Genomic DNA, 24,379 nt, shown 5'->3' with positions numbered 1-24,379 from the left:
GGGAATCTGTCCATAGGACAACTATTAGTCGTGCACTGCACAAAGTTGGCCTTTATGGAAGAGTGGCAAGAAGAAAGCCATTGTTAACAGAAAACCATAAGAAGTCCCGTTTGCAGTTTGCCACAAGCCATGTGGGGGACACAGCAAACATGTGGAAGAAGGTGCTCTGGTCGGATGAGACCAAAATGGAACTTTTTGGCCAAAATGCAAAACGCTATGTGTGGTGGAAAACTAACACTGCACATCACTCTGAACACACCATCCCCACTGTCAAATATGGTGGTGGCAGCATCATGCTCTGGGGGTGCTTCTCTTCAGCAGGGACAGGGAAGCTGCTCAGAGTTGATGGGAAGATGGATGGAGCCAAATACAGGGCAATCTTGGAAGAAAACCTCTTGGAGTCTGCAAAAGACTTGAGACTGGGGCGGAGGTTCACCTTCCAGCAGGACAACAACCCTAAACATAAAGCCAGGGCAACAATGGAATGGTTTAAAACAAAACATATCCATGTGTTAGAATGGCCCAGTCAAAGTCCAGATCTAAATCCAATCGAGAATCTGTGGCAAGATCTGAAAACTGCTGTTCCCAAACGCTGTCCATCTAATCTGACTGAGCTGGAGCTGTTTTGCAAAGAAGAATGGGCAAGGATTTCAGTCTGTAGATGTGCAAAGCTGGTAGAGACATACCCTAAAAGCCTGGCAGCTGTAATTGCAGCAAAAGGTGCTTCTACAAAGTATTGACTCAGGGGGCTGAATAATTACGCACACCCCACTTTGCAGTTATTTATTTGTAAAAAATGTTTGGAATCATGTATGATTTTCGTTCCACTTCTCACGTGTAAACCACTTTGTATTGGTCTTTCACGTGGAATTCCAATAAAATTGATTCATGTTTGTGGCTGTAATGTGACAAAATGTGGAAAAGTTCAAGGGGGCCGAATACTTTTGCAAGCCACTGTATATATATATATATATATATATATATTTATTTTTTTATTTTTTTATTTTTTTAATGGATGGAATTAGAATGCCTTTGGCTGAGAATACCATACCATTACTATATTTTCCTCCATATGAAATAAAAGGTACTAAGTTTTCCGAGTAGCAGTAACCCATAGCAACCAAAAAGATAATTTATTTGAAACAGATGACCAGTAAATGCTACCTGTTGATTGGTTGCTATGGGTTACTGCTCCTGGGCAAACTTAGTGCCTCTTGTTACATAACCCCATATATCTCCCAGCGTTATGACCCCTCAGTCAGCCACAGCACATGGCATGCAGAAAAGGGGAATTCAAGGACATAACACTCTGGTAAGTAAGGGGGCCTGGGTACCCTACTGCATACAGGAAGGAGCATGTCAATCTGAGGGTTCAATGGGCCCATCCTTTCCACAGACTTGGTCAGATTTGTTGGAAAATTACATATTAACACTTCAGCCACCTGATTTCATTAAAATTTGACAACATGCAAAATCCATTTTACAACAATTTATCTAGTGAATAAATACAATTTTATGAAATGAAAATGCACATATGTCACACCTTGCCAAGATATAATGCTGCATGAACAGATCAACTCTTTAAACAGGTTTGTTATATTTTGCCAGCCACCAATGAGATACAGTAAATTATTTGAGGTTTACGCCAAAATCCTTACAGTGTGAGCTGCGGCAGACAGTGGTGTCCTTTGAACTGGGGTTCTCCTGTGGCTCCTATTATCCCAAAGAACAATCTGCCCTGAGTAGGTTCCACCAATAACGAGGTTCGGATGAAATCGAGCAAAGCACACTGACATCACAGAGGACTGCAAAATTAGAAAAAAAATTTAGTTTTTTAGCTTTTGTCTGTATATTTATGTACATATTTATCTCCTAATGTAGTTGCAAATGCCCACTATAACAGTTACCAGTAACAACCAACTAGCAGTTAGCTTTGAGCAGATTAATATATCAGTAATTCCATGTCAATCTTTGGTTTAAAAAAAAAATCAGTGACATCCAAAAATAAATAGCCAACGTTAAAAGTCTACAAAAACAAAACATATAGTGAACCCACAGGATCTTATCATGCAACAGTACAAGATTTTGTGGGATGCAGCAAAATCTGATTCTCCATGCTTTAATGAAAAACTTGATCAAATAAAGTCAGTTGGTTTGTTGTTTTATACATCTGTCAGTGTATTTCAATATAAATATAAAGTCTATCAGTGTTCCCATCTGACAGTCATGTTGTGCTGGAAGGCAAATCTTTCATGCTGTATTACACATCAGACTTTTATATCAGTTCCATTATTTATAAACATGTGTAACTTCATCTGACTTGTAGGATAAAATCTGTGGATCTGACCACGTCCAGCAAAATCTCTTGTGTAGTTCAAGTTATAGTAGTTCTATGTACCCCACATAATGGCCCTCTGTGGGATTTGTATGGCCCCTGGAGTGAGTGTCTTGGAAGGAACTACTGTTTTGGAACTGCTGGTACTGTTTCTTTGTTAATGAACAATAAGCACAGTCTCCAGCAATCACATTCTCTAATATGTACAAGGCCTGGAATTTAAGTGTTATAGTATAGTATCCCCTTACAGTTCCTATGGAGGGTTCCAACAATGCTTTGTTTTCATACATTTTATTCCACTGGACCATGGGTGAATGTTTCTTCCATAAAATAAAATTAAAATAGCTGCTGGGGCCCTCCTTTAACTTTGAGAAGCCTTGGTGGTTCCAACAGCTGGCTTTTACTTTTGCCACAATCGGGGGAGGGAGGCAGCGGGAGAGTGATGGGGGGGGGCAGGCAGGCATCGGGTCTGGGTTGACGGGGCCCACCAGGTTTTCTCCCAGTGTCCCTCTGGCCCAGTCCAACCCTACTTTGAAAGATAGGGGCAGTAACAGGGGGAGCAATACATTTAAGTAGGCAACAGGGGTGTTTAGGAGGCCATTCCAAGTGATCAGGCTAGATCTGCCCATTTGTTACTATGCATTGGGTTCTGCCCATTTGTTACTATGCATTGGGTTCTGCCCATTTGTTACTATGCATTGGGTTATGCCCATTTGTTACTATGCATTGGGTTCTGCCCATTTGTTACTATGCATTGGGATCTGCCCATTTGTTACTATGCATTGGGTTCTGTCCATTTGTTACTATGCATTGGGTTCTGCCCATTTGTTACTATGCATTGGGATCTGCCCATTTGTTACTATGCATTGGGTTCTGCCCATTTGTTACTATGCATTGGGATCTGCCCATTTGTTACTATGCATTGGGTTCTGCCCATTTGTTACTATGCATTGGGTTCTGCCCATTTGTTACTATGCACTGGGTTCTGCCCATTTGTTACTATGCATTCCATTTGTTACTATGCATTGGGTTCTGCCCATTGTTAGCACTGGGACAAGGCACACGCTATCAGCTATGATTTGAGGATCTCCACACCTGCAGTTCATTTCACAATTTCTGTGTTTATTTATTTTAGTTACATTTGGCTCCACACAGAAAGTCATCCATTATGCTGTTTGCTCAGGTCAGATGTGAACAGGTGGTTTCAACTCACATTTCATGAGAGTTCAGTTTACGGTATTTTGTTTGATATATGGTTTTGCTACAAATCAGCAGTATTTTACATGTTCACAAAAAAATATTTTTATGCCTTGTGGCGGTTGACTTTGAGGTGATAGGGTGCTGTGAAATCATTTCTTGCCTGATCATTAGGTAATATTAATAGGCATATAAAGATAATAGTTTTGCATTCTCTATTGTGGTGTTATAAAACTTACAGCTGGGCAACATTTGTATGTAGGACCAATACACTGGTAAAATACATCTTTCTCGAGAACAAAATCAAAGATGGAGGAGCATGCTGTATGTAAAATATGACCAGAGGCAAGAAAGTCATGTGGTTTGCCTTAAGATGGACATGGAAGTTTAACAAATTTATAATTTGTTACTATAAACTCCTATATGCACTTTTAGAGAATTTAATGACTTAACAAGAACATTTCGATGACCACATAGTAGCTAACCTAGCAGTTATTTAACTGATGAGACCGCAGGGCAAATAATCAGATACTGTGCAATTAGCCATCCACACAGTGTGAATAGACTGGATGATCTGTCAAAACTGCCAACCCTCAAGTCACTATATATGTCCAAATGGTGGGCCTGTATTGTCAAAATTAGCCAAACTGCCTGTAGGTGGCCCATTACCTCTAAACTGTTTAGAGACTTTTAATTACTTAACCAAACGACTCTAGCTCATACTAACATAGCCTACAGAGGCATTTTGGGGAAAAATAATTAAAGTGTCATATTAGAGCTTACCACTAAAAAATGCATCCACTTTCTATTTATTCCTATGGGATTTTTAGAAGCTTATTTCGCAATGGGTGAAAGTTAGACTTTACCATTTGATTAATACTCTTCTATAAACACCATAGGAATGAATAGAGAATGGGGAAATGTAACTGTGTTGAGTTATAATTTCACACTTAGGTAAATCTGCCTCTTTATGTGGTTAAATGATTATCAGAAACTTCCTCTGTTACTTTAAACCTGTTCATTTTTAATCTATGCTTGTTTATTTACTGCTAATGTAATAGCTGTTTTCTCTTTAGAATACAATGCACTTTTTGGTAATAATAATTTCTCTGCAAATAAACAAATGCAAACATATAATGTGACTTATACTAGCTCCACTTAGCAGTTTTTCTCAGTCTTTTTTTCTCAGAGTTTCCAAATAAACTCTCTGTTTTATCCATATACTAATACTATTCTTCAGTCAAGAACAGATCTCGGTATTTGCAGGAGATGATAGGCAACTGTTACATTTGTTAGATAAATATCATTAGGATGAAGTTTCAGGCCTAAAGTAGTTGCAACCATTACACAAATACTCATGAATACTCACTTACATGAATTTGCTGTGATCAAACTTCTTGATACATATGCAGAGAGGTATGGGATGCTTATCTGCAGTAGAGATGTAGCGAACCTCACAAAAAAAGTTTGCGAACCCGTTCGTGAACTTCTGCCAAAAAGTGCGAACGTTCGCGAACTTTGCGAACCCCATAGACTTCAATGAGAAGGCGAACTTTAAAACCTAGAAAAGCCATTTCTGGTCAGAAAACTGATTTTAAAGTTGTTTAAAGGGTGCCACGACCTGGATAGTGGCATGCAGGAGGGGGATCAAGGGCAAAAATTTCTCTGAAAAATACGTTGTTGACACTGAGTTGCGTTTTGTGCTGTAAAGGGCAGAAATCACACTACATTTCTAAACTTGTGTAATAAACTGCTTTTACAAGGACTATTGGGTTACAGCAGATGAGATCAGCAGGACAGCTGTCCCCAGCAGCTACATACAGAGCAGTAGAAAGTAGATTACTAGTCAGCAAAGCTACCTAAACTGCCCCTCAAACCCCTGCACAGCTCTCTCCCTATGCTAACTCAACAAGCACACACAGGCAGAATGTAAAATGGCTGCTGGGCTTCGGTTTATATATGGAAGGGAGTGGTCCGGGTGTGGTCCAGGAGGGAGAGCTGCCTGATTGGCTGCCATGTATCTGCTGGCTCTGGGGTGAGAGGTCAAAATTTGGCTCCAGCTAAGGTGAACCCAAAATTGCGAACATCGCTAAAAGTTTGCGAACTTGCGAACACCCGATTTTCGTGCGAATTAGTTTGCCGGCGAACAGTTCGCTACATCTCTAATCTGCAGGCCCGGATCTTGCACAAAAATAGCTGGTAACAGTTGGTTTTAGAGCCATGCCAGCAACCAAATTCTATCATTTGATCCTAACACAATATGTGTTGCACATACTGTATGTTTGTAAATTGGGTTACACTTCATTTATTTTCCCTTTAATATGATGTGTGCACTGAAGTGGAGCCAGGACCACAACCACCTCAAGGTGATGATTGGGGTTGAGCTGGATTTTAAAATAGTGAATTTGGTGCATCCCTAGTTGTAGTTAATGCAGAATGTCATAGTTAATACAGCATTATGGTACATTTTCATGCTCGCTGAAGGATAAATTTATTGCGGAGCGACATTACACAGTACAATGGTAAAGGTTGTGCCAAGGTTCACTCTATTATCATTCATTATTTTGTGCCAACATATTCAACAGCACTTATCAATAATTCCCTGCCCCAGTGGAGCTTACAATCAAGTTCCTATCACATCTATAATATGGTCATTTTGTACCAGGAGCCAATTAACCTGCCTGTATTTCATATGTTTTTGGAGTGCGAAATGAGCACTTATTAGCGGTGACTCCGATTGAAAAAGAGCAAAAACCGTGATAAATCATTCACAAATATCATTAAAATGAGCAGATTAGATGCACAAACTTTCTGCTTTATGTTTCTAGAGTTGATAAAGTCTTTTGTGAAATTAAAAGTAAAAGAGAACAATATGAAGACATTGATGGGTTAGAGAGGGCAATTTGGGCATTATTATAATGCACCTACAGTACGTACAACATTAGCCATAATGACATAAAGAGTGTTTGAATTGTATCCATGAATTGTATCAGTATCCATAACTTTTAGGACAGACTGCTATAATGATGCCTAAAATATATGCTTCATAGGCTTCATATATAAAGCGAGTACATTACCTCTTACTTAAAAGAAAATAGGGATACTATAAACTAGAAAAGTAAGTTTGAGAACAAACTTCATGTTGGGTTGAAAAACATAAAGGCACTGAATGGGCTCCGCCCACTTTCTCTAACCTTGGGCCACAGTTATATAGTAAAAACCACTGTGCACCCAGTGACAAACAGTGGGCACTCTGGAATAAATTGTTTGAGAATGACAGCATTTTAAATTTAAACCAATAAAATTCAATGGATGAAATCTGATTGGCTGTTAGTGGCCCAACCCACTTTTCCTATTTTTGAACTGCAGTCCCCCAGTGACCAACTTTGCAAATTTTGGGGACTCAGGCATAAAAATTGTGGGACTGACAGCATTTTACACTTCACCATTGAAATTAAATAGGTGAAATGTGATTGGCTGTTGGTGGCTCCGCCCATTTTTTTCTAACTTTGAACGGCAAATACCCAGTGACAAACTCTGGAAAGTTTAACAACCCTGGATTTAATATTTAAATAATGGCATCAGTTTAAATATAAACCAATGAAATCTAATGGGTGGAAATGGATTGGCTGTTGGTGGCTCCTCCCACTTGTTCTAACCCTGAATATGTAGTCAGCCAGTGACTGACTATGCAAAGTTTGGGAACCCTGGCATCAAACCAATAAAAATCAATAGGTGAAATTTGATTGGCTGCAGTCCCCTAGTGACCAAGTGTAAAAAGTTTGGGGACCCTGGTGTTATTACTGTGAGAATGGCAGCAGGTTGGATTTCCTTCAAATCAATAGATAAAATCTGATTGGCCGTTCACAGCTCTGCCCACTTTTGGGCATCCAGCAATCATCATATTTTCATTCAGGCTGAGCCCATGACTATGTGATTCAAGTTTGGGGAGTGTAGCCTCAAAGCTGTAAGTTTGGCAGCAGTTTCAATTTCCCCATTAAAGTCAATGGGTGAAACTTGATTGGCTGTTGTTGGCCCTTCCCACTTTGGGATCATCCAACAAATGTTGCTGTTTCATTCGGGGTGACCCCCATGGTTATGTTATTCAAGTTTGGGGGGTGTAGCTTCAAAGCTGTAAGAATGGCAGCAGTTTGAAAATCCTCCCTGTCAAAGTCAATGGGAAAATTGGAGGGTTCGGAGCGGCGCCACAAAAAGACGGGGGGCGGGATCACTTAGAAAAGCACAAGCAACCTGCTCCGCTATAGGGCGAAGAAGTGTGGGGAGTTTGGGTGTTGTACCCCTAAAACTGTAGGAGGAGTAGCGTTTAGAAAATGGGGGGCGCTAAGAAGAAGAAGAAGAAGAAGCAAAAGTGGAAGAACAGTCTGTGGGGTTTTTAACCCAACACAATAACTATTAAAGCACTAATAGTGTTTAACAAATTGATATTGGAAAGTTGCCTTTTGTTTTCTTTTATGAGGCAAAAAAATATTTTTGGGGTTGACATGTCCTTTATGAAAATATATGAATGTAAATTTTTCAAAAAAAGTATTATATGAACTCCAGAAATATAGATAAATTAGGTAAATTTTGTTGCATGTTGAAATTTCATATTGCAAAACAACCCATATAATAAAAAGGGCCCATTTGCAAAACATTCGCTCGAGCCAGTATAGTCCTCCACGACCATGGAGATTATTCATACTGGCTCCCATTCACTCAAGCCAGTATAGTCCTCCACGACCATGGAGATTATTCATACTGGCTCCCATTCACTCAAGCCAGTATAGTCCTCCACGACCATGGAGATTATTCATACTGGCTTATCACTCACTCACACATTCACACACTAAGGGAAGGGGGATCCTATCTGTATGTTTTTGGAGTGTGGGAGGAAACCGGAGGACCCGGAGGAAACCCACGCAGGCACGGGGAGAACATACACTTAAACTCCTTACAGAACCTGTGACCAGTGCTTCTGTAAGGCAGCAGTGCTACTCACTGCGCCACCGTGCTGCCCAGTTAACTGACTGCCCATATAGTAATCTTGTCTTTTACAGCTCATGATGTCATCAGTGCAGCTTTCTGATAGGGCTACTTGTTCTATGGAGCAACACTGGGGCTGACAGTATCCTAAAATGCAGCCTTTTCTCCTAGTATCATATTCCCCCTTCCTTTAACTGTATAATGTCAAATATACAATTGGTTTACAATGTGTTTTACTGTTTTAATGATGGCTGGGCAAGTCCATTCCCTCTCCCACAAGAAACAGCCATAACTGTAAGTGACAAACAGAACTGTGCAGTAGCAGCAGCCCAAGTGTGTGTTTAGTGGCGCTGCCCCAAACTGGAAGGTTATACTGTGCCCCAATATCAGCAGTTGTCTCATTCCCAGCACTTTTATTTCCACGCAGCTTCTACTGTGTAACAGTCTCCATTAAAGCACTAGCTGTTGGATACTATGGTACGGCCCTCCTCCTGCCAGCAACAACTCCCTTCAACCTTATATTATATATGGGGGGAAAAAAACATGACGATTCCTGTCCCAATGCGTCTTGCCCTTTGCAAGATGCCCCCTAAGACCTGATAGTGCCCGACATGATGGGTCTCATCAAAGGCTATTATAATGTGAAAGTTATTTGATCAAATATCCCTGGGTGGTCAGACTGATGTTAGAGGGGTTTCAGCCTTTTCCAGATCTCTATAATAACTAAAAACACTGAGACTGTTTGCCAGTGATATGAAGGTGGAGGGAACAATGAAATCTCTTTAATTGTCACCTTGTGCCGAGTTAAGATGGGCAACATATGTTCTGTTCACATGAGCAGGTGGAAAGGGGCTGCATCTGGGCAAACTGATGGGCTGTAGTTACCATTAAACTAAATAAGAGGAGTTTGTTCTGTTTGCCTCATTTTTTTTTTGATTTGTCCACAACCAGCAGATGTGTTTCCTGCGACATGCAAATATTTCATTCTGCACTTATCTGCACTCTTGCACTTTTATTGACAACTTTTCTACCCCCTACAGATCTGGCAAATGACTTTTCTTCTTGAAGTCTTTGGCCCATCTAGTCATTGGCTGGTCAATGTATGTTAAATACTTATCATACCATGGACATCTGTGTACAATATAAAATAAATGGAAGGATGCTACATATGTAAAAAAATCACTGTTTGCCCAGTAGCAGTAACCCATAGCAACCACTAAGATGTTTGCTTTTAAATAGGTGACCAGCAAATTCTAAATGCTGATTGGTTGCTATGGGTGATTGCTCCTGGGCAAACTTAGTCACTTTTTTTTACATAGCCCCCAGTGTTCTGTCTATTAATGCTCTAAATCAAAATAATCCTCAGCTTCTAATCCATGCTGCGTGGTGCGTTTGCTCTGAAGCATTACCTTGCAAACACTACTAATCTTTATGGCATAGCAAGTTCTTAGTTGATTTATTGTAGAGGATTAAATAAGAAAATCAGGGACTCTAGTGCAATACTGTAGTAGGTAGAACGGTAGTTTTTAAGGGAATCTGGCATGGGAAAACACACAGATATCAATGCAGGATTCTGCAGGAGAAGCTCTATTAACTGATGCTTTTTAAAACGCATATTAAGCATGTTGAACTGGCCAGTGGGTTAGTGGGTAACCAGATAAACACTTCTGTGGACTTTGCCAGTTGTTATTCATAAAGCATGGCCATCAAACTGGGGAGAGAAAGAGACATATTAGGATCCATATTTTCTTTTCTGAAGCCAGAACTTAGAAGCAGATTCAAAAAGCAATGCAGCCTAGTTGTTCTCTTTGTAATGGCTGCTACATTGCTATTTGATACAAGTCTCTCTAGTTAGAAAGTATTTGCTGCCCCTTTGTCTCCACTGTACTTTGAGGACAATGTTTCTGGCTGTTGGGTTTGATATCTAGAAACAGACATTACTTTTCATGGATTGTTACTAATGCACTTTAAAACACATTGTAGTGGGCACCCAGCAAGTTACAGTATTCAATAGATGCAATTAGAGACTAAGCTCCTGGGGCATCATTCATGGGCGTGGCCTAATGTCTGTCTGTGCAAAGATATAACAAAAATATGTCTTGTAGATTGTAAGCTCTTTTGGGAAGGGCTCTCTTCACCTCTTGTATCGGTTATTGATTGCTTTATATGTTACTCTGTATGTCCAATGTATGAAACCCACTTATTGTACAGCGCTGCGGAATATGTTGGCGCTTTATAAATGCCAGTTTGGGGACCCTGGTTTTAATAGTGTCTGAATGGCAGCAACTTAAAAAGCACAAGCAACCTGCTCTGCTATAGGGTGAAGAAGTGTGGGGAGTTTGGGTATTGTACCCCTAAAACTGTAGGAGGAGTAGCGTTTAGAAAATGGGGGGTGCTAAGAATAAGAAGAAGCGGAAGAAGAAGCGGAAGAATAAGCCAAAGTCGAAGAACAGAAAGTTGGGGTTTTCAACCCAACATAATAAAATGGTGTAAGGGAAAGCAATAATGGTTAGAGGTAGTGAGGTCATTAGGAGTTTTTCCAACTTCCTAGTTATACTGCTCTGATTGCACAGGCTATAAAAACAGAGCACTAAGGGGCAAATTTGCTAAAATTCGTTTTTTTTCTGGCCTTAAAACTCGACATGGTATAAATTTGAATTAAACTTGATCATTGTTGTATTTATAAAATGTCACAATAATGAATAAACCGTTTGTACAAACATCCGAGTTTATATTCGAAAATCTCAAATTTTTCGAGTTTAAAGCATTGTTAAAACTCAAAAAATTCAAGTTTAAAAAGACATTCATTTCCATGAACCATTTTTATTTTTCGCAACCAGGAATTGCTCCAGCAGCCATTTTAGGAGCATTGGTGCTCATTCTTGGAAAACAATAATGTGTTTAAGTTTCAATTGAAACTGGGTGAAACTAAAAACAATGATGGGATTAACTTCCCCTGGAAAGAAGTGAAATTAAAAACAATGAAGGGATTAACTTGTCCTTGAAGTGGGTGAAACTGAAAACAACTGAAAATTCTTCTTGATATTTTTGGCAACATTTTACATGTGAGAAATGCCATGGAATTTATCTCTTATCTTACCTTAAATATCAAAAATAGTGATATGCTTGCATTGACTAAAAGCAATAAAGGCAAGTGACAGCAAGACTATTATTAATGATAGTGTCAATGGATATTGGCAGGTCTGAGCGTCTGAATTTTTGAGCTAAAGGGATACTGTCATGATTTTTATGGGGTACTTTGTATTTCTAAATTAAACTGTTTACATAGCAAATAATTCACTCTGCCATTTAAAGTTTGGTTCTTAAACCAACAAATGTATTTTTTTAGCTGTAATATTGGTGTGTAGGTGCCAGTGCATTGTGCCTGAGTCTGAGCTTTCAGAAGGAGTCAGCGCTACACATTAGAACTGCTTTCAGGTAACCTATTGTTTCTCCTACTCCCATGTAACTGGAGGAGTCCCAAGCTGGACTTGGATTTCTTACTATTGAGTGCTATTCTGATATCTACTGGGAGCTGCTATCTTGCTCCCTTCCCATTGTTCTGCTGATCGGCTGCTGGGAGGGGGGTGATATCACTCTAACTTGCAGCTCAGCAGTAAAGTGTGACTAAGATTTATCAGAGCACAAGTCACATGGCTGTCGCACCCTGCGAAATGAAGAATATGGCTAGCCCTGTGTGAAATTTCAAAATTAGATATTAGGTATTATTAAATATTGTTTGTGTTTTTGAAAAGCTTTCAATGCAGGATTCTGCTGGGAAAGCTCTATTAAAACGGATGTGTTTTGAAAAAAACAGGTTTTCCCATGACAGTATTCCTTTAAAAAAAAACACCAGTGAGAAAATGCAGGAAAAATTCATACATAGGAATAAATCTATAGGAGTAAAGCATTTTTTTGGAGGGGGGGGGGTCAAGGAGGAATACAATTTGCTTATCAGCCTTTGATAAATCTTCCCTTTAATGGTTTATTTTCTTTGATGTCTAAATTGTCCCATTGGTGGAGAATGTTAGGCATAAAAAAGCACACATTCATAATTAATGCATTTATTGTAGATCTTTTAATGGCTAATTTCAAACATCACAATGCGTAGTGTTAATTCATGCTTAAGTGCAACAATGGAGCTTTAGAAGTATGCCATTCATTTTACACCATGTTTTACACAGTAACATTTTCTACAGCTTAATAAATATGCCTCTAAGTGTGACAGTAGTTTAGTAATTTGCAATTAGTTCAGAGGAATATCAGCATGTTATTAACAAATGACTGCAATCTGACAGCTGCCTGGATTTATATTAGGGGTCATATTTATCACCAGCTAAAAAAGCAATTTTATACAAAATTCTTCCTTATACAGTACCATGTTTATTTTCAGTTGTACAGGTATGGGGCCGAATGCTCAGCACCTGGGGTTTTCTGGATAAGGGATCTTTTTGTAATTTGGATCTCCATAACTTAAGTCTGCTAAAAATCATTTAAAAATCGAATAAACCCAATAGGATTGTTTTGCCCCCAATAAGGGGTAATTATATCTTAGTTGGGATCAAGTACAGGTACTGTTTTATTATTACAGAGAAAAGGGAATCATTTAACCATTAAATAAACCCAATAGGGCTGTTCTGCCCCCAATAAGGGGTAATTATATCTTAGTTGGGATCAAGTACAGGTACTGTTTTATTATTACAGAGAAAAGGGAATCATTTAACCATTAAATAAACCCAATAGGGCTGTTCTGCCCCAATAAGGGGTAATTATATCTTAGTTGGGATCAAGTACAGGTACTGTTTTATTATTACAGAGAAAAGGGAATCATTTAACCATTAAATAAACCCAATAGGGCTGTTCTGCCCCCAATAAGGGGTAATTATATCTTAGTTGGGATCCAGAACAAGGAACTGTTTTATTATTACAGAGAAAAAATAAACTATTTTATAAAATTAGAGTTACTTGCCTATAATGAAGTCTATGGGACATGGCCTTCCCGTAATTCAGAACTTGATAACAGGTTTTCTTGATAACAGGTTTCCAGATAAGGGATCCCATATCTGTACTGTTATTAAAGGAAAACTATACTTTCAGAATGAATACTTAACCAACAGATATAGAATTTTAGGATATTTAGGATTGCTGAAATAGTACATACAAGAACCATTTTTATGAAAATGGTCGATTTAGATGAAGCAGGGTTTTACATATGAGTTGTTTTATGCAATACATCTTTATTGAGATGGTATACGGGGGTAACTATACAGGGGTTTAGGTTTTCTTTAAGCAACATTTCAAAAACATACACAAATTCCTTTGCATTCTGGATGTTTTTAGGAGAGTTTGTCTTTTTAGTGTTTCATAAATATAATCCTCAATGTATTTACTAGTAAACATAAAATATAATATTACTAAAGGGAATCTGACAAACTTGATCTCAGGACCCATCTGTAATAAATGATTCTGTCATTAGAGTGGGGTTGGTTCCCCTTTAAAGTCCTCCCTTTGCCCCTTTTGTTTACTAGAAGCAGAGGGTTCAGGCTGGACATAACTCATGGGTTTGTCCCTGCTGGGATCAGCCAAGGCCAACACCAAGCAGAGAATTAGTTTGGAAGCGGCACAGTGTGTATTCGGTGACGTGTGAATGCCAAATGAAAGCACAGCAGGAGACAATCACACATTACATCTTGATTAGTGCAGGGTCTTAAGTGATTTACTTGTTTTGTTTATTTAAAAAAACATTTTTTTCCTACCTGCTAGCCTTAATGTTTAAAGTATAGGTGTCACGCGTGCCCACTTAATGCAGCCTAAAATGAATCATGTCACTTCTTAAAAGCCTTTCGGCAATTGCACTTTCCAGGAGGGAACATGTCAGATAACATTCACCTGTCAGGCTCATTCTGCATTCAATATAGAAAATCCAGGTCTGTCAGGCAGAAAGTTTACATATAAAACTTGCATTACAAAAGGTTTTATAAAGTGGCCGCAGCATGCCAAGCAATTATACCATGACAACTGCTTCCAAACACGGCGCTATTATGCCGGAGCATTTGGCCCATTCTGGTGGGTGAAATAAGACAGAATATTTATTTCAAATGTGTTGAACAAATTGAACATTTTCTAGCCCAGTAGGGCATAGGATTGAAATAAGTACAAAGACATTTTAAAATAACACCCACACCCTCACCCACTCATTTTATAGTCTCCAAGTGAAATCAATCAAGCTTAAAATATGCCATCTATAATAAGATTACCAGGCCTCCCCTTAAAGGTGGGAAGCTTATGAAAAATGCATAATGCACAGCTGCAAAGACTTTCAGCCAGGTCTGCAAACTGTATTTCTTTTCAAAAGCATCTGTGTTCCAGGTTATTATGGTATCTTTTTTTGCATATATACATATAGGGTGTGATCCATCTTGCTCCTTGTCTCAGGTGAGATGTTATAGCCTTTAGAGAAACAGTGCTATCTTATGGTGATGTTAAGGGACATGGCAGATGAAACTTCTTACCACCCATGCTTAATCTTCTCCAGCACCAGCACTCTAGAAGTTACTTTCCTACTAGGATTAATGTAAATCAAGGTGGTAAAACATATGCATTGCATAGTAGCCCATAGTTGCCTTGCAAGGCATCACCTTCGTTATGTAATGTCATGCACCGCACCGTGGCCTCAACCCCTCATCCCCACCCCCCAGTTCCCTCAGCACATTGTCTTAGGAACTCTGCATTTGAGTCTGGGGAGATTTTCTTTTTTTATAAAATAAATCAAATATTATATATATTAGATATAGGCACCGAAGGGCCACCCCCAAAAGCTGCCGCCCTAGGCACAGGCCTAGGTGCATATATATATATATACCTATAAGTACAGCCCTGAATGTACATGTAAAGGTCTGGAGCTAAAAAACTGTGCCCTGTACTCAAGGTGAGGCCTTTCCAGAGATCTATAAGATAGCCAAGGAATGACACTGCCTAGAGTTACACAGTTTTTTATCCACAAATACCCCCAAATCGTTCTCTGGTAAGGAGGCCCCAACACACTATTATTTAGTGTATAACTGACATTTATATCTACTAAATTGCATAACCTTGCATTCATCAATATTAAACCTAATTTACTAATTTGCTGCCCACACTTGTGTAAATGAAGTATACAAAGCATATTGCCATAATTATTCTGTAACTAAGAACATTCACTTTTATCAAGCACAGTGTGACCTTTGTCTGCATAAACCCTTTGTTTTACCTGAGATACACTTGTGCAGTTAAGTTCATGCAAAATAATAAAGACAATATGGAGCAGATTTTCAAAGTTTGAAATTAGAGCTCATCACAGTAAAATTCTGCCACTCTCTATTTCTATGAGATTTTTAGAGGCCTGTTTATCTGGTGAATTCTGACTTTCACCCACTGATAAATAAGCCTCTAAAAATCCCATAGAAATGAATAGAGAGTGGCAGAATTTTAGGGGTCTATTCATCAAAGTACAAGTTCGAATCCTGAATTGGGAAAAATTCGGATTAAATACGATAATTTCTGATGATTACAAATATCATGAAAAATGCTTACAAATAAATTGTATTAGTCACGATAATATCGTATTGGCGATCCGAAAGTAATGAAATTTTTGTATCCGAACGATCGTAAACAGCAGGAAAATCTTTCTGAGTTTGATCCATCTGTGCATGATTTTGGAAGCCTCCCATAGGGCTCAATGGCACTCTGCAGCTCCAACCTGGCCCAAGGAAAGTCTCCCATAGGGCTCAATGGCACTCTGCAGCTCCAACCCGGCCCAAGGAAAGTCTCCCATAGGGCTCAATGGCACTCTGCAGCTCCAACCTGGCCCAAGGAAAGTCTCCCATAGGGCTCAATGGCACTCTGCAGCTCCAACCCGGCCCAAGGAAAGTCTCCCATAGGGCTCAATGGCACTCTGCAGCTCCAACCTGGCCCAAGGAAAGCCTCCTATAGGGCTCAATGGCACTCTGCAGCTCCAACCCAGCCCAAGGAAAGTCTCCCATAGGGCTCAATGGCACTCTGCAGCTCCAACCTGGCCCAAGGAAAGTCTCCCATAGGGCTCAATGGCACTCTGCAGCTCCAACCTGGCCCAAGGAAAGTCTCCCATAGGGCTCAATGGCACTCTGCAGCTCCAACCCGGCCCAAGGAAAGTCTCCCATAGGGCTCAATTTCATTCTGCAGCTCCAACCCGGCCCAAGGAAAGTCTCCCATAGGGCTCAATGGCACTCTGCAGCTCCAACCCGGCCCAAGGAAAGTCTCCCATAGGGCTCAATGGCACTCTGCAGCTCCAACCTGGCCCAAGGAAAGTCTCCCATAGGGCTCAATGGCACTCTGCAGCTCCAACCTGGCCCAAGGAAAGTCTTCAATAGGGCTCAATGGCACTCTGCAGCTCCAACCCGGCCCAAGGAAAGTCTCCCATAGGACTCAATGGCACTCTGCAGCTCCAACCTGGCCCAAGGAAAGTCACGATACCGTAGCTTGAATGAATCCAAAACTTTCGTACTCGGCACGACAATACGATTTTGTTGCACAAATAAATTTTGTCGCAAAGTAGAAAAAAGTCACGCAAAGTACGAAAATTCTCGCAAAATACGTAAAAGTTGCAGGAAATACACACAGTACGATCAAATACAATTTTTTTGTAATTCGTACCTGTCGTACTAAAAAATAGGCCTCTAATTTCACACCTTGATAAATCTGCCCCTAAGGTTATTTTCTATTCACCTAGGTGCAAGAGGTAAAGCACTAAGGGGGGCAAGAGTGCTTGCTTAAAAAGCAGTTGGGATTGGGGAATGGTACTGCCTGCACCGAGCGGCAGATTTTATATCCGGTGCTTACTGCCTGTCTTGCAAAATGTACTAAGCTTTTTTGAAATACTGGTTTATTTGTAGCACGAGTAGTACATGCTGTGAATTATACACTACCAAAACTTTAGTGAATAAAGCAGATCTTATAAATATCTAGTTAAAATCCAGACTTTCAAGAGTTAAACAAAAGGTATTCATTTAAGAAGAAAGCAAGCAATGTGGACGTCTCTGGTTTCTCGTCTTCTAAAACATTGTGGGCTTTTTAGAATGTCCCACAAACCACATGAAAGGTTCAGCATCAAGCTCAGCCACATGGCTGCTCCAAAGCCAAAATTTGGATTCCTTCACTTTTAACTTCAAAACCAACAAGGGCTTGATACGTGGCCACAAATTACATTTATTTTATTGAAAAAGCATCAAGTCCTGTTTTTGTTTAATGTTTTCCTTCTGTTGTTGTCATTTTGTGTGTAAATACACTTGCAAATATAAATATTTTAATTTCATTTATTGTTACTTTACTGCAGGCATTGCCTTGATATTCCATAAAAATCCAGTTTAGAATGTACTACCTATAATACAGCATGTACGGTTTTTACAGTTTCCAGAAGATAAATATTTTGATGTTTGTGGGCAAGCAATGCAGTCATGAAGATAATGGGAACAGTGAGCCAGAGGGTGAAATATTGCCAGGCAGTAATCAGCAGGAGGCTTTATCTCTACAGAATGACTGCAAATAAAGTCAATTTTAATATTACGTTTATTCTACTTAATATTATCTTGGCTATACATAGGCCCATATAAGCTGGCAACTCAACCCATCAAAAATCATCCATTCATCTATCAGGAAAGTTAGAAACCCATGTCAGGTGAGGGCTGCTTCACTGATGCATTCCTCATTGGCATAGGCCCCCATAATGATTTCATTTTTGGCCCAGGAAGAGGATAGCTATAAGTGGAGATATTAATGGGTAAATCTAAAATAGTCCATAGGGTTCACACCATTTGTAGCAACAAAACCTGGGTGCTAGTACAAAAAAAATGCACTGGAACATAGACAGCACTCCTAGGATTTAAAGAATTTTGAGCAAAATGTAAATGCAAAAATAGAAAGGTTTATTACTCACAATTATTTAAATCCTAGGAGTGCTGTCCTTGTTCCAATGGGTAAATCTATATAGATTTGCTTTTCGAATTCAAAGGCCCTTTTGTCCACAGACTTTTCATATTTGTGAGCCATTGAATAGCACTGAGGTTGATGTAAGATGCAAACCAGTAAAACCTGACAATTATAGCAACAGGCAATCAAAAGAAAAAAAAAAAATTATCAACGATTAAAGGCTATGGGTCAAGTCAACTTTTTTTTAAAGCTTTCTCCTGTCAATGGCGATATTAATAGTAAATCAATAATTAATTGACACTGCATAATAAGGAATCGATGTGAATAAAAAGGAAAAAGAAGCGAGCACTATCGATCTCTCTTTTTTGCCATAAGGGTGGGGCATAAAAAAAAAAAAAGTTGGTTTCTCTGAAAAAAGTTCAAGGATCCCTTGTCATCCACTATGAGGCAGAAGAAGGGCTGGGGAGGGGGCTTCTATATTGCAGACCCCCAATCCTGCATAGCACTACTGAGTATATAGAATCCCTAGGTTACCATCATAAGAGGCAGACCATAATAACCAAATTTGATGTGGAGACATAGGTAGAGAGGGATCAATAAATATCTTAGTAAACATGTACCCTCAGTGTACTGTTTCTTTCAGGAAAAACTGTAGATGTCACCTCACCTGTAGCCACTTCCAAATTATCTAAAATAGGAAACATACTGCCTATGGCTGATACTGGTGCTGTCTGGCAGGATTGCTTGGAAAGTTGAAATGAACATTCCTGAGCAAACCCTGTCTGAATATCTACCATAGGTATATTAAATGAGAAGCAGCTGCAGGGTGTTTTGACTGCCACAATGCTCCCGAAAAGACTAGGCGGTAACAACACAGCATGTGCCCAACCCAGTACATATGTGTACAGTAGAGTTAGGTATTGTGTGCCATAGTCTGTCTCCTAATGGAGCCTCTTCTATTTGTATTTTGGTGGTTTGTTTTGCCTTGTGGTTGCAATGTCCTTTGCTGTATTATTTTTCTCTATGTTAACTTGATCAACTGCTCACCAAGCGTGGTTCTTATCCGATCACTGGCAGCACACGATATTTAGCGGGTAGGGTAAGTAAATTACAGCCTATGACTAAATGCCATTGGGGCACAAAATATGTAAGGTCATTGCCTCTGGGCTTGTTATATTTTAATGATGCTTTAATTAGTCTTTTTTGCATTTTTACATTTTGGAGTGCAGAATAAATTTCTATTTTTTTAATGTAAGTAAATTGCCAAAGTAATCAGAAGGGCTCCCTGATCAAGGTTGGTTTAATCTTTTGACTTTAGATCCCCTTTACATGGGGGAAAGCGAGGGGCAAAACTCTGCATTCTGTTAGACATGTTAACTACCTGTACCCATTTGCACCTCACAATTTACCTATTTGCCCAGAGTCAAGACCAGGGGTAAAGGCAGATCCAGCAGCTGTGTAAGGCTCAGCTCTGGGGGAGGGGGGTGCTTAATTAGAAAAAAAATACCTGTGTAGTTTCTCTGCTCCCACCAACCCTGGTTAATAAACTGGAGTAGTCCAAAGCAGGGAGTGGGGGGCACAGGGAGGTTGCTGTTTGCCCCTACTGCACTGCGGCAAGATGGTGGGAGTCAAGACAAGCAGTACTTGCCTTAGGCACAAGTATTTTTTAAGCCTGGCACTACCATGGGGACAGAAAACTTCTGCTCCCACCACCACCTGGGTGATATTTCCATAAAGGTTAAACAGAAGATAAATTTAGTACTGACGTATACATTATTAAGTCATTCATTTAGTTGGAGGTTCACTTTTCCTGTAAATAAGTACAGTCTACTTATCTTCATACTAAAATGGTTCTGTATGTTGGGAAGACTGATTCCCTTACCTGCCTGTAACTAAACAGATCATTTTATAAAAATCTCATTTTTTCTACAATGGGTTTTGGTGCTTTCCACTGAATGTTTAAATACAAACATTATTTTGTCTGCTAGAAAATGTCTAACATTGCTGTAATCCAACGTGTGGCTTCCAAGAGAAGAAACATTTTGTTTAAATTTAACCTGTTCCGCTCCAAGTCCATCACTACAGTCAAAAGCTGATGATAAATAAGATATTACTAGTGATAAGATTTTGCCAGTTCAAAAAAACAAAATATTTGAAATCAAAATATAATAATAAATTGTAAAGCTATTGCATTTCTCTTGTATAAATATTAACAGACAAAATTATTTTACTGTGCAAAACTACATGTTTTAGTCCCTTCTTTTATAAATTGTAAATGATATTCTGAATTATGCAATAATGGCAATATGAAAAGGAATGATGCCATTAAAATGCAAACAATGAACACTGAGATTTTTTCATTGCTTTTGGCATTCGTATTTACATGCTGCTTGTTTGTGATGCTGTTTCCACTGAGATGAATAGCTTCTTAATAGCTGCTGATTTAGACCTGGCATTGCATTGTTAATGTTGTAGGTTGAATTAAAGACAATCGGTTTATTGCAGAGGAAAGAATATATCAGGGACACACATGTGTCTTGAGTGTTTTTGTTATTAGTCTGAAGATAATAGTGGTCATTTAAGAATGCAAATATTTTTAAGTGTGCAATTTCGGCACAAATTGCCATTTGTTTAGCCATAATGCAGCACTTTCCAGATAATCCCAGAGTAATTCCATTCACATTTTCCAAAATTGTGCTATAATTGAATATAGTGCATCAAAACAGAATGCAATAGCACTTGCTTTTTGATGCAAATTGGGTGCAAGACATGTTCAGTTGCACCAGTGCATGCATTTAAAACAAAAAAAGCATACAAAAAAGAGAGGTGGATTGATTAACGCACATTCCCTGCTCACCTGTTTCATAAGTAAATGGGGGAGGATTAAGCCTGTAGAACCAATGCTCTGGTCTTGGCAATCTCTCTCTATAAAAGCTGAAGGCATGGGGGTGGATTAAGCCCTCTGACTCAAACCAGCCCCCAGGTCAGGAGATATTTATCCCAAGAAATGCTACTATGTGTCAAGCCAAGCGAGTCCGACGGGATTGCCACCCACAAGCACCTCACACTAGGCTGGAGGCTTAACCTGAGAGTGAGACAGGAAGCGCAGCAGTGGAGAGAGGCTGGAAGGCCAAATAGCGAAGTACCGTAGGAGTAAGCGAAGGCGTAGTCAAAACAGGTCCGGGTCAAGGCAGGCAGCAGGGTTCAGAAGCGGAGAGTCAGGCAGAGGGTCAAAATCACAAAATTTCAAGTCAGAAGGAATTGCTAGGCATGCAAAAAGCGATAACCGAGCAAAGTGTGTTGTTTTGAATGGGTTTTTAAATCTCCCGCCGACGTAGCGAGCGTCATGACGTCATCGCGCACGCGTGCGTCAAGTACAAGCGTCGCGCATGCGCACGCACGCGCTGGAACGCAAATGGCGCATGCGTTCCATTCGCCGAACGCTATGCGCTGAAGGGACTCGGCGGCGGCGGAGCCGGTGAGTGCCCTTACACTATGCACGGGAGTGCCAGCCTTTGAAAAATATGACTAGAGGTAAATAGCTAGGACCACCATACGGGGTTTACCTTGACGTGGTATGGTGGCTCACCAATCTTATGATCATAATTTTGTAACTAAAAACCCCTATTTTTTTAAAATACATGCGCTAGCAAAGATATTTATTTACTTATGAAACAGGGGACCAGGGAATAAAAATGCATGCAGCTAATTTGGCCAGATCAGTCGCATTTCCATTGTATTTATATATTCTATTTAGCCTTGGAGTGCTCCCACAACCCCCTCTTGTGTATGTATGCAATTAAAACAGCATTGGACTCTTTGGGCCCCAGTAAGGTGTGCCTAATGATGCAGGCCGCAATGGGAACCCTGGTGCTACTGCAAAGTCATGGTGGCAGTGGCTGCACATACAGTATTTTGATACATACAATGGCAAATCCTCCTTGTTGGGGAAAAATGCTTCATCCTGGATTAGAAACATGGTGAGTTGTGTCTTAAAGTGCACTTTGAACATTGCGCTTGCATTTGTAAATGACCCTTATTGGCAGCCATGTGAAAGTGCAGGAATGTGTTTGGTCATGAAAAAGAAATTAAATCAACAATTCTCTATTGTGCACTTACGGGTGTGTTTGTAAGTAATTCCTATTGCTTTGTTCATTTTCCTACGTATAGCAACAATATTTTATTACTACAATATTATTATTATTTTTATTTTATAAAGAACCAATAATAATGTACTATAGAACTTTTATAGTAACAAACTACCATCCAGCATACAATTTACCCAGGTATCACAACCAGAAACTGACTGGGAAATCTGGAGGGCAGCCAGTTGCCATTTGTCCACAGTTTACACTACAGACACTGAAAGTGCCTCTGTTATGTTGGAAATGATGAACCATTGTTCTTCCATTTTGCAGTTGCACAAGACACACAGTGACCGTTAACCAATATTTAATGTTTGCTAAAGGAAATGCAGGGCCCTCACATAAAGCAATCATTTCACAGCAGAGAATTTTCCAGAATTTTCATATTACCAAGATGTCAGAATGTCTCGCTCAGTGGGAAGCATATAACAGTAATGTCTCTGTGGCTGTGCTTCTGTGCTGGCCAAAAGGTCACCATTCCCACTCATACCTGACCAACATTTTCCATCAAAATATTGGACTTAATTAGACATCCAGTTAGAAATGTTCTTTCATGGGTATATTTAACTACATTTTTTTCTATAAAGTAGAGATGATGATTGCATTAGGAAGTGTTATTTGGGAGAAAAAATGTAGTGGGAGTCGATATCTGATGTTGTTTGGGTCAGTGTATAGTCAACTGAATGTCACAATGGCAGGCAAATTTTACTTATTGTATTGTTAACATTAGACACTGGGCCACATTCAGTTCAGCGAAAAAAAGTTATCTTACAGTTTATCACATGAAAACTTATGAGTAAGATTCAATTTGAGATGCAGTTCTATTCAGAAAAACCTATCTCACTGTTTATCACATGAAAACTCTATTGAAGGAAAAAACTGGAACTGAATTAGGGCTCTGGCACACGGGGAGATTAGTCGCCCGCGACAAAACTCCCTGTTCGCGGGCGACTAATCTCCCCGAGTTGCCTTCCCCTGCCATCCCACCGGCGAAAATGTAAGTCGCCGGTGGGATGGCAGGGGAAGGCAACTCGGGGAGATTAGTCGCCCGCGAACAGGGAGTTTTGTCGCGGGCGACTAATCTCCCCGTGTGCCAGAGCCCTATGGAGGAAAGTTTTTATCCTCAACTTGAATCTTATCTATAAGTTTTCACATGATAAACCATAAGATAACTAGTTCTCACTGAAATTAAAGTGGCCCATAGTGTCTAACACGTAGTTTCAATTACCCTTGAGGGGGTGTGGCCTGGGTCAGTAGTGCCCACTGGGTTTTCTCCTGATGTCCAGCCCAGGCAGACCCTGCTTGTACCCCTTAGTGCTCCACACAGTAAGTTACTAATAGTAAGTAACTAGCTTTCCATTCAGTTGCCAACACAGTTGCATATGTATACACAACCAACTAAGGTGGGGGTTCCCAACCATTTTTACCTGGTATCTACATCCAGCTGTAAAAAGTGTTGGGAGCCACACAAGCATGAAAAAGTTCCCCTGTGTAGCCAAATAGGAGCCACAATTGGCTATTCGGTAAAGCTAATGTGGACTGCCAGCTGGAAGGGGTCTCTTTTTGGCAGTAAACTTGTGTCTTTATGCCTCCAAAGCTTATATAGGTGTTCACTTGTGTCCATTGGCCTGTACTTTGAACTTGTGAAGTTCAAAAAAGCAGGAATGGCTGCACTGGCACTTAAAAAATATTAAGGAGCATGTATAAGCACAATTCAGGCCTCAGCAGTCGTAGAACTACAAAACTGGCATATAAGTGTATACACTAAGCTTAAACA

At 39.8% G+C, this 24,379-nt stretch overlaps 1 protein-coding gene across 1 annotated transcript in view; it reads right to left on the bottom strand.

Moving 5' to 3' along the window:
• The window catches only part of dync1i1 (dynein cytoplasmic 1 intermediate chain 1), a gene marked incomplete in the record, with an annotated part of 201,331 nt that overhangs the window by 86,092 nt on the left and 90,860 nt on the right, over window positions 1-24,379 (bottom strand). Inside the window, 1 exon segment of the mRNA NM_001112911.1 lies at window positions 1,659-1,805. Coding sequence (NP_001106382.1) covers window positions 1,659-1,805 — 147 coding nt within the window.

This window comes from Xenopus tropicalis, chromosome 6 (assembly GCF_000004195.4).
Source record: "Xenopus tropicalis strain Nigerian chromosome 6, UCB_Xtro_10.0, whole genome shotgun sequence".
Classification (NCBI taxonomy): Eukaryota; Metazoa; Chordata; class Amphibia; order Anura; family Pipidae; genus Xenopus; species Xenopus tropicalis.
This window is presented reverse-complemented; position numbering and strand designations above follow the sequence as displayed.